Here is a 12,022-nt window from a genome sequence, read left to right as displayed (position 1 = left end):
TGGATGCTCACTGTGACAGTCAGGCGAAAGGAATGAGAACATAGTCTTATGACCACGTTCCTTACAGAAGGATGACCATAAGATTTCTAGAAATATACTTGTGAAGAGAGCTCCAGGAAAAAGCATTTGAGTCCCTTGTCTCACGTACTAAATTTTTAAAGATGTTGACCCATTTCCTAGAAAGTAAAATGAATACACTGTAAAATATGGTCAAAGCACTAGAGTATGAAATCACCCTTGCAGTCTCAAGCTCTATTATATCATGAGAAAGGCATGTCCAGATATTGGGGCATAAGTGGGGTAAATAATTCATCAAGGCTCTTATAAAAACCACAAAAATCTCAAAATTGGTGATTTTCTAGAGAAATCATATGAGTCTCTGAGAAAGATTTTTTTCATAGCTAGCTAAAGGTTACAGCTAAGATGAGGGATGGCAACTTTGAGGAAGGAAAACCATGGAATTTGATAGTTGGTGAGCCTCCTTTAAAAGGCAGTCATGTTCTCACACAATACTAAGGATTCCTACCCAGGCATTGGGAGATGTGAGAAACTTTACCACTTCAGCAGGACAAAGAAAAAAGGTTAGAAACATTACAAGACACAATATAATGAAGAAGACTTGATAAGCAACTGAAAGCTGGAGAGTTTCTGGACCTACAATTTCCAGCATTGACAGTTATAACAAGAACAGTTACCTCAGGACCCCACCATGAGAAGGGACAAGAGGCAGATGGGGCCACAGGAATGTGCTGTGATATGTGAGGCCAGGTCCTCACATTTTTTATTGTTTAGTCAACACTATTCTGAATAACCTCCTTTTCCTTTTTTAACCTTCTCATAAGGGGAAAACACCTAATTATATATAACTAGAGGCCCAGTGCACGAAATTCATGCATGGGGGGGGTGTGTCCCTCAGCCTAGCCTGCACCCTCTCCAATCTGGGACCCCTCGAGGGATGTCCGACTGCCCGTTTAGGCCCGATCCAGGTAGGGTCGGGCCTAAACGGGCAGTCGGACATCCTTCTCACAATCCAGGACTGCTGGCTCCAAACTGCTTGCCTGCCTGCCTTCCTGATTGCCCCTAACTGTTTCTGCCTGCGAGCCTGATCACCCCCTAACCACTTCCCTGCCAGCCTGATTGCCCCTAACTGCCCTCCCCTATAGGGGCCTGGGTCCCCCCAAACTGCCCTTCCCTGCAGGCCCAGTCGCCCCCAACTTCCCTTCTTTGCCGGGCTGGTCACCCCCAACTGCCGTCTCCTGCTGGCCATCTTGTGGTGGCCATCTTGTGTCCACATGGGGGCAGCCATCTTGTGTGTTGGAGTGATGGTCAGTTTGCATATTACTCTTTTATTAGATAGTATAGAGGCCTGGTGCACGGGTGGGGGCCAACTGGTTTGCCCTGAAGGGTGTCCTGGATCAGGGTGGGGGTACCCTTGGGGCATGGGGTGGCCTGGGCAAGGGGTTTGTGGTGGTTTTCAGGCTGGCCACGCCCCCCAGTGACCCAAACAGAGGCCCTGGTATCTGGGATTTATTTATCTTCTATAATTGAAACTTTGTAGCCTTGAGCAAAGGCCAGGGTGGGTGGAAAGCTTGGCTTTCTCCATTGCCAGGGAAACCCAAGCCTCCTGCTCACTCTGTGGCTGCAGCCATTCTTGTTAGGATCTATTTATCTTCTATAATTGAAACTTTGTAGCCTTGAGTGGAGTCTAGGGCCCACCAGAGTGTGCAGGGAAGCTTGGCTTCCTCCATTGCTGGGGAAACCTAAGCCTCCTGCTCACTCCATGGCTGCAGCCATCTTGGTTGGGTTAATTTGCATACCCACTCCTGATTGGCTGGTGGGCATGGTTGTGGGTGTGGCAGAGTATGGTCAATTTGCATATTACTCTTTTATTAGCTAGGATTATAGGCTAAAATATTTATTTAAAAAATTTCATTGTAATATTTATCAGTCAAGTTATTTTAACCCATTGGATTGGAAAATGGGTGGCCTATAATTAGTATGTACATACATCCTGCTTTGCCTCAACGGTTTTGGCTTATGTTGTTTCTTAGAAGTAATTATTCATACAGCCCCCTTTTCCATTCACAAAAGTCCTACTTTGGACAATAAATATATGGTTAGCTACCCATAATATTATTCTCTAAATGTGTCCCAAAATGCCAAGGGCAAAATGTGTTGTTTTTCAGAGGCTTCTGTGTTTAGTGCCACTTTCCATGTCAGCAAATGTCACCTTGGAAAGACATTACTTCACCAAGTTGGCATTGTTGACCATTTTCAAAACTATTTCATTTTGATGCCTTTTTAAGCTCTCAAATTCAATTTTAGTGTCAATTTTGCTTAGCACTGTCTTCTTCCTGTCCTTCATTCTTCAAGATGTTTTTTCCCTTGGGTTTTCTATTTTCTAACCTCTGTTGTCTATTTTTCTACATTGACTGTAATGTGTGGCTCCTATTTGTGGTTTCCTTTCTTCCCACATTCAATTTGTCTGTCATGTTCTAAATGACTACTAGTATTTTTGAGTAAATGGTAGCATTTCACAAACAACCACTGGTAGAATGTGCAATACCTGATAACTAATCTTTTATTCTACTTTAAATATGTTAAACTTTGGCCTGATAGGTTAAAATTTCTAGTGCTTTTACTAGTAAAAGCAGTGGCCTATCTGAAAAGCAGTGGCCTGTTGGTAAATGTTTGCTAACCAGCTTGGGGTGAGGGGAGTTGGCGTATGGATGGGGGAACAACCTCATTGTGGTGTTTGCTGATTACCATGGTGTAAATAACCCCACCATGGATGATTTTAAGCTACCAACATGGCCTTAACCAATGTGTGAAAGTAGCAATTGCCTCTGATTGAGCCAGTGCAAGCCAAATCCAGCAGACCACTGCAAAATCCTTTACAGAGATACAGAAATTAAAGTTCTGAAAACCAAATCACATCATAAATAATTATTCTAATTATTTGAATTTTGTTTTGTCATAAAGGCTTATATTGAAAAATAATATATAAAAATAAACATATATGAAGCTTATTAAATAATAAAATAAGCTTATATTGAAAATAAGCTTATATATTAAAAATAACAGCTAAGGTCTATTTAGTAACTAAACATTCAGAAGGGGCTATTTCTGGTACATGAAAGTGCCAGGTGAACAAACTTGGCTCTATCCCCTCAAAGATTACTCTCAAACTCCACGAACATTATCATGTGAGGGTTGGACTCCAGGCTCCATGACTGCCTGACTAGAGCAAATCCATGGGCTAGAAAACTTTCATGAGCTGGAACTGAGCCTCAGGGTACAGAGTGAAAAAATCAGACATGATCAGAGATACGGAACAGCTTACTAGTTATTGAAAATCCTTTAGCATTCAGCAAATTTATAAGATTGCTTTTCCTTTGTTCTGAGAGATTCCAGAAGACATAAAGGTTACATTTGGGATCAGTGATTTTTTTCACAAATCTAAGCATTATTTTTATTCAAAGCCAACTTATAGCTTTGTTTAGTCCTAGTGGTTTAATATATAAAAGAAACTAAAGTAAGTTAAAAGTGGGAAAAGCCCTTTGAGGAATAAATAGTTTAAGAACTGCTCACATTTATATAAATGCTTTAATCAAGTGTTAGAGATTCTACACAGAATGTACTAGCTAAAGACACCCAGTGAAGGGTAAAGCAAATACATTTTAGAGAACATTCTGTGGCCTACACAATGTTACACCTGAACCTGAGATATTTGGCCTAAGGGGGAAAACCTGAAGGCTAAAGATGTACTGATTCCGAAGTCATTAAGATAAGTGTCTTTGAACACGTTAGCCATAGATTTTATTGTAGATTTTTAAAACCCATATCTTAAACTTGATAGCTAGTAGATTAAAATAAAATAGACTCTGCAGAAAGTCATAAGTTGATGCACCATCTCTAGAAAAGGTTCATATTTATCATTAAACACTGTAATAAAAGCACTTTATAAATATTTATTTAGCTTGTTAAGAGCCCTGTGAGGTAGATATTATGATCCACATTTTACAGATTAGAAAACTGAGACTTGGGTCAGTTACTTATGCAAAGTCACACATCAAGAAAGCGCCAGAATCTGAGTTGAAACCAAGCACAACCCAGAGCACATACATTTAACCAAACCGATGCCCTGCCAAAAACTTTGAAATCATTTTCAGTTCTTTAACCCATTCATCCCACAGCAACAAACCTATCCCAAGATAATATGTCATAGTCAGACACAAATACACAATAAAAAATTGGAAGCAATTTAAATGTTCAACAACTGAAGAATATTAAATGATCTATTCATACAAATAGAATGTGTTCATAAAGTATGTTTTATGAGATGACAACTTGTCAAGAGAAAGGAGGTCATAAAACAGAATGTATAGTATTTTGCTATATAAAATAAATATATGTGAATGGGGAGAAGCTAAAAGAAAAACATAGCAATATGTTATCTCTCATTAGTTCTGTGGGTTAAGATCATATATATTTTTTCTTTTTCCTTCTGCATCTTTTCCATTTTTGTAGTTTTTGTGAAGAATAGATATAATTTTATAATGAGGAAAGAGTCACTTATACATTAAACAAAAGCATATATAGGATGTTCAAAAAAATGTATACACACTTTTAATGTTTATATAATTCCAATGGGTTAAATCTGGAAAAAAAAAAGAAAAGAAACATCAATTGAGCTATCAGAAGAAAAGTGTATACATTTCTTTTTAACACCCTGTACATAGTTCTCATTCCCACATCTCATGAAGGAATTGTTGGAACTAAGAAGGGTCAGCCCAGCCGGTGTGGCTCAGTGGTTGAGTGCCAACCTATGATCTAGTAGTTGGCAAACTCATTAGTCAACAGAGCCAAATGTCAACAGTACAATGATTGAAATTTCTTTTGAGAGCCAAATTTTTTAAACTTAAACTTCTTCTAACTCCACTTCTTCAAAATAGACTTGCCCAGGCCGTGGTATTTTGTGGAAGAGCCATACTCAAGGGGCCAAAAAGCCGCATGTGGTTCGCGAGCCACAGTTTTCCAACCACAGATCTAGGAGATCATGGTTTGATTCCCTGTGAGGGCACATGCCCAGGTTGCTTCTGGCTTGATTCCCAGTAGGGGGTATGCAGGAAGCAGCCAATCAATGATTTTTCTTTCATCATTGATGTTTTTATCTCTCTCTTCCTCTCTAAAATCAATAAAAATATTTTTTAAAGGGTCAAAGTAACTAGGATAGTCAGATGAGTGGGAAATACGCTAACATTATCAGAACTGGAAATTATTTTAAAAGTTCTGAAATACACAGGCAGGGAATGCCACAGCTGACACAGTTCTGGATGAGGAACAAAATGCATAGGGTTCCCAGCTAGGAACAGAATAGAGGCCCAAGCCAGCTCCATTGTCTCTCATTTCCCTCATGGCTAACATGCTTGAAAGAGTTGCCTTTCTTGCCTACCTCCACTCCCCTCTCCCATTTACTCTTTAACTCATAACCTGGTCTGATCCCCCTAATTTCCTCCTCAGAAATGGCTCTTACCACTGCCATGAATGTTCACTTTGTTATCCAACCCAATTGTCACATTTAATCCTTACCTTATATGCATGACCACCCAGCTACAATTGACCCAACTGACTCCTTCCTTGTGCATCTCTTCACTTAAATTCTGTGGCAGGTACACTCTTGGTTGTCTCTCAAGCATGCATTACTTTCTATCGTGTGCACGCACACCTACTTCCTTGGTAACAGTGCCAGTTGTGTCCAGGTGTGGGACAACAGGATGCTCAGGGAAAGCAGGCCTTTCCCCCAGCCTCAGAAGATGAACCATGTTGGCCTAAAGCAGTCAAGAAAATATTCCCCTTTGTAGTTTTTTAGGAGTTGGTACTGGCCAATGGAACCTGAGGATAAGTTCTTTATATGCACAATTGCTGTCTTTGAACTGAGTTTTTGATAGTTGGTACTGTGACAGCCTCTTTGTGACGATAAGAGGAAAACCAGGACAATCACCAAAAACTAATATAGAGCCTTAACATGGAAGAAGTACTGAACTAATCAATCCTGGAACTATCTACCCCCAAGCTAGTATATGAAATAATAAAAGCCTGTTGTTTAAGCCACTCTTAAGTTAGTTAGATGTTCAGTTCTCTCCCACCAAAGATATTCCAGGTGGTTCTGATGTACAATCCTGGACATCCTTCTACATCCTGCCTACTACCCTTTGGGCCTCTCCTGAACTCTTGCATGCTTTGCATGTCAGTGTTCCAGTTTCACCTTTGGCCTCCTTCTCTTATTATTCCATTCACTTTCTCTTTGTGCTTTTTATTTTCCATTTGGATGATTTCCACTATGTGTATGTATTACAGTTTACATAAATATTTACTGAAAATAAGCTATGAACCAGATCCTGTTTTTATTTTGTATGTTCTGGAATATGCCAATGAATAGGACCATTGTGGTCCCTGGACAAGAGAGAGAGAAGACAGGGAATGGGGGGGCGAGGGTAGGAGAGGGTTTGAGGATAAGGATCTTTGCATGAGATCTACTGTACAATATAGTGTCTATATTTAATAATTTGGTATTATAAATTTAAAAATCTGTGAAGAGGAGAGATCCCAGGCAGTGCTCTTACCACAGAAGAAAGTAGGGGAAGAGGAAGCAGGAGGAAATGTTTGCAGGAAATGAATATTTTATTACCTTGTTTGTAGTGATGTAGTGTTTGTATACATTAAATATGTCCAGTTTTTTGTATATCAATTATACCTCAATAAAGCTATTTTTAAAAATACCCCAAAAAAATCTCTTTTGTGAAATGTTCAAGTCTTTTGCATCATTTTCCATGGATTTTCTTTTTCATGTTGATTCTAAGTTTTTTATTCTAGACACTCTTCCTCTTTTTTTATTCTCTATGTTTGCATAGTATTGGATATTTGTTTCTTAAAGATTTTATAAAACTTGCCAAAACCGGTTTGGTTCAGTGGATAGAGCGTCGGCCTGTGGACTGAAAGGTCCCAGGTTCGATTCCGGTCAAGGGCATGTACCTTGGTTGCGGGCACATCCCCAGTAGGAGGTGTGCAGGAGGCAGCTGATCGATGTTTCTCTCTCATCGATGTTTCTGGCTCTCTATCCCTCTCCCTTCCTCTCTGTGAAAATCAATAAAATATATTTAAAAAAAAAAAACTAATGGTAAAAGTTTTCTGAACTGGTATTGTTCATTATAGAAGGGCTTTTTATTTTTTCTAAGTCAGTTTTGGGAATTTATATTTTTCTAGGAATTCATCTATATTTTTTAATGTATTAGCTTAAAGTTTTCTGAAATATAAAATTATGGTTAAAAATTCCCTTCTATACATCTTTGGTTGAACCCCATGAGTTTTTACATGTAGTATCATTATTTTGGTGTGATTCTCAATATTTTCTAATTTTTATTATGATTTCTTCTTTGACCCATTGGTTATTTAGAATTTTTCTTTATGTCCACATATATTGATTTTTTTTTTCTATGATCCTTTTGTTAGTGATTTCTAATTCATTAATTTGTGGTCAGAAGAGTATTATGCTAAGTGAAACAAGCCAGTCAGAGAAAGACAAGTATCACATGATCTCACTCATATGTGGAATCTAATGAACAAAATAAACTGTTGAACAAAATAGATCCAGAGACATAGAAGCATGGAACAAACTGATGAATCTCAGAAGGAAGGAGGGGGTGGGTGGGTGGGTAGGTGGGTGGGTGAGAAGAGATTAACCAAAAAACTATGCATATATGCATAAACCATGGACATAGACAATAGGGTGGTGAAGGCCTGGGATGAAGGTTGGAGGAGGGCTATAAGAGGTCAATGGGGAAAAAAAGGGACATATGTAATACTTTCAACAATAAAGATTTTTTAAAAAGAAAGAAAAGCTCTAGCCGATTTGGCTCAGTGGATAGAGTGTTGGCCTGCAGACTGAAGGGTCCTGGGTTCAATTGTGGTCAAGGGCACATGCCAGGTTGTGGGCTCGATCCCTCATAGAGGTCATGCAGGAGGCAGCCAATCAATAATTCTCTCTCATCATTGGTATTTCTCTCTCTCCCTTTACCGTCCTCTCTGAAATCAATAAAAATATATTTTAAAAAAGAAAGAAAGAAAACATGCTCTGTATAATTAGTTTTTTTCCTTTTTTATTTTATTTTTTATTTATATATTTTTTTATTATTGATAGTATTACAGATTTCTCTCATCCCCCCCCCCCCCGAATCCCTTCTCCTCCCAGCCCCTACCCACCCATCCCCAGGTCTTCACCACCCTATTGCCCATGTCCATGGGCTATGCCTATAAGTATATAAGTTCTTTGGTAATATTTTAAATTTGTTTAGATTTCCCATTATGGCTTGGGATGTATCAATTTTTATAAATGACGCATCTGTTTTTTAAAAAATATATTCGTCAATTCTTAGATGTGCTATATGTGACCATTGGATCAAATTTGTTAATATGTTGCTCAAAATTTTCCCTCTCCTTATTGGTTTTGTTGTTAGCTAATTATATTACTTACTGAGACAGATGAGTTAAAATCTCCCACTATGGCCATACAGTTATTTACTTTTCTTCATAGTTCTAGCAATTCTGCTTTACTTACTTTGAAACTGTATTATCTGGAGCATCAAATTTTAAATTGTTATATTATTCAAGAGATTGAACATGGTATCTTTATGTCTAGTAAGGCTTTTTTGCCTTAAAGTCTATTTTTAATAAATTAATACAGCCACATTTGTTTTATAAGAATTTGCCTGATTTATCTTTTTCCATCCTTTTCATTCCAACCTTTATTTGCCATCTCCACTGCTTTTTAAATGATTCCATAATACTACTACCACTATAATGTTCTAATTATAGTTTTAGCTTCAAAACTAAGATTATTCACATCTCAAAAGAAACAGGAAACAGAACTGACATTTCTGGAATTATGGTTTGTGGTTTTGAATATCGTTGGTTTCCCATGGTAAGCCCTATTCTTTCTCTAAAGACCAGTTCTTGTTTGCACTGAGCTCATGGGCTATGCTGGAAAAACATACATGTGTGGGTGGGTGCCAGGGCAGGAAGAGGGAAGATGTGGCCAGGAGAGGTAGAGGTGGGTAAGCGATGCTCAGTGTAGGGTGGATATGGCAAATCCAAATGCCTTCAAGGGCCAAACAGGTAACTTAAGCAACCACACAGGTGGGAGAAAACTGTCTGGACTACGGATCACTTGCCCTTCTAACTTGTCCTTGATGGATTTTTTTCCTATTTGAATGTTGCCAGATATTTTTCAGGAGAAACTTAAATCTAGATTTGGGTGGGAAATCTACTGAGTCTGAAAATTGGCAGCTAATTCTTTTTTTTCTTTTTTTTTTTTTAATTCTTTGCAGGTCAAATACATCACATCTGTTACCTTCATTTGCAAATACTCAGCTCCACCTGCAAATCTTGGAAGAGATTGCATGTCAGAGGAAGAAAACAACTAAAACGTCCCCAGCCCTGAGAATCTTCCCAAATGGGCCAACCCACTCCCCTTCACAAAGAGAAATTCCTCCCAAGAAACATAAACCTAATTCATGTTCTTGAGGAATGGGTTTTTTAGATCCTTGGCCTGGTCAATTCCACAAGCAGCACCATACGCTGGTTGTCCCCCGGTAGAAATAGGAAGTCATGGGAAGTGGGGCTCACCCATGAAGGGTTATCAAAAAGTTTCTACCAAAACAAAATCCAAAACTTTGTCTGAGGCCCCTGTTGGCAATCCTATGCCAATGTCCAAATTTGAAATAAGCTCACTAACTTCAGTCTGAGAAAAAAATGTGTGTGTGTTGGGGAGATAGGGAGTAAAAGCCAATCTAAGAAAAAATATATTTTTTAAAAAAGAGAGAAGGAAAAGACAAGATGTCTCCTCAAAAAAATATTATGTGTATATGGGTATCTATGCAGGCATATGCACATAAAAGTCTTAATTCTTCTGCTCATTTGTTATTATTTCAAAAGAATAAAATATTGGTGAAATATCTCTAAGCAACCTACACTCAGTACCACCAAGAGGAGGTGCTTCAATGACTGGCCAAAGAAGGTGTTCTTTAAAAACAAAAAAACACCAGAGTCCTTGCTACTTATATATGTTATTTTATATGTGCTTAAAACAAAACTAAGAAGTATTTTCGTTTTATAGTGAGTAGACTGAAAAAACTGAAGTACGAAGAAGATAAATGACTTGCCGAGGTCACAGATTTAATAAGTGTTAGTTGCCAGGATTCAAAACAAGGTCTTCTGTGTGGAAATCCTGTGCTTTGCGCTCTGCCACGCCTCCTTTGGCTGACAATCAGATGAGAACCTCAGCTCCGGATTCTTAGATAGCCAAGACTCCTGACCAAGTGGGGAGCTGGGAGGTGCCCATGTCAAGGACTCAAAACTGTGTGAAGTCAGAAATGAGCAGCAGGACTCAGTGTGGAGCAAAGGCAGGAAGGACCCCTGGAAGATTAAAGCCTGAGTTTTAAAACCCTGTGATTTCTCAGCTTCCCCACAACCCAATGCCTCTCCCCTTCCCTCCACACACACACCAAACACCCACATTACTTCTTCAAACATAAAAGTCATTTCATCCCAAATTCAAAGGAACTACTTTTCTATTTCCCTTATTTTAATTTCCTTTCCAGAACCCAACCACCTGTGTAATCACTTTAGCTTGGCAAATTTCAACTTTAGATGACATTATTTTATTATCCTTCTTCTTATACTTTTAGTATATAGTATTAAGACAGGTAAGTCAATATGTATTGCCTTAGATAAAGAAAACATTCTCCTTGTATACATTAGAACATCTTAAATAACAAAAATGTTCTATATGCTTTTATCATGGTTTCATTTAACAAAATTATATTTACACCTACTTCATAACACTGATCACATAAAGCAAATATTCATAGCATGCTATTCTGTCACATCTTTTGACTGGTCATATGATAATTGCATTGAATTAGTTGTACAAGAAAACTCAGTGTTTTCTTCTGGATAAAAATAAATAAATCAATAAACAACGGAGGGTGGGTAATTAAATTAATTCTCATTCTCTTCAATATGCACAATATAACATTTCTCAGGGAATTGTGATAAAAGAGATTTCACTGGAAAAAGAAAATCCATAATTCATATGCCATCTCTCTAGTCAATTCTCACATTGACCCTTCAGAGCAAAGCCCGTAATTGTTCTTCAGCATTTTCATTATCAAAGGTTTATTTTATAAATAAAAATTATACATGCATAACCCATATCCCAACATAGGGGAATTAACTTATTCTTGAGCTTTGTTAGAGGTTTGAGGGTCCATTCTGAAGTAAACAGCTCTCCCCTCTTATTCTGATATCAGGCACACCTTGGTCACAACTGCTCTGTATCTCAGAATTCAAAAGGGTGGTAATACAATACTTGATAGTAAAGACATTGTCCTATTTACTTCAATCAGTATCTACCACAGTGGCCTGGAATAAATTATGGAAGAAAAAGAGAGAGCATATGAAAACTATAAACTCCTAGGTACCTGCTCACAAAGAAAATTAAGATTTAAGTATAGATTTCTCTACCCATGGCTCAAACCTACCTTTGCAGAGGTCTCCCATTTCCATCAGGAAGGTACTAGAGAAAACAGAATCATTTACATTTAACTGATAATTCATTTAATAATTGCTATAAAATATGTCTTCAAAAATACATGCTTATGTTATCTTTAGCAAATGCATTGGCACATATAGTACATATTAGAATTCTTTGCAAAAGAAAACCGTTCAGTTTTTCCAACTTGCTTATGTTCTAACTCAGCCTTGGGCAAACTACGGCCCGCGGGCCGGATCCGGCTGTTCTATCCGGTTCTCTTGCTCTCCCCTCCGCTCCTTTACTTTGAATTTATATTAGTTCACACAAACACTCCATCCATGCTTTTGTTCTGGCCCTCTGGTCCAGTTAAAGAACCCATGTGGCCCTTGAGTCAAAAAGTTTGCCCACCCCTGTTAAATCTAACTTGTC

The 12,022-nt window shown here is 38.2% G+C and overlaps 1 protein-coding gene across 2 annotated transcripts in view; it reads right to left on the bottom strand.

Annotated features, from left to right (window-relative positions):
* KCTD12 (potassium channel tetramerization domain containing 12) overlaps positions 1-12,022 on the bottom strand; it is a 40,572-nt gene that overhangs the window by 3,047 nt on the left and 25,503 nt on the right. Inside the window, exons 2-3 of one of the 2 annotated variants that reach the window (XM_080659150.1) lie at positions 11,601-11,635; positions 9,375-10,473 (exon numbers count right to left, since the gene is read on the bottom strand). The exons of the other annotated variant lie outside the window; for it this stretch is intronic. Of the exons in view, the coding sequence (XP_080515276.1) occupies positions 10,445-10,473; positions 11,601-11,635 (64 nt within the window). The 3' untranslated portion in view covers positions 9,375-10,444. Of the gene's footprint in view, positions 1-9,374; positions 10,474-11,600; positions 11,636-12,022 lie in introns of those variants that run through there. 2 annotated transcript variants of the gene reach the window in all.

The sequence above is a fragment of the Plecotus auritus genome (genome assembly GCF_963455305.1).
Source record: "Plecotus auritus genome assembly, chromosome: 3".
In the NCBI taxonomy this organism is placed as follows: Eukaryota; Metazoa; Chordata; class Mammalia; order Chiroptera; family Vespertilionidae; genus Plecotus; species Plecotus auritus.
Note: the sequence above shows the minus strand (reverse complement) of the source record. Positions and strands in the feature narration are given on the sequence as shown.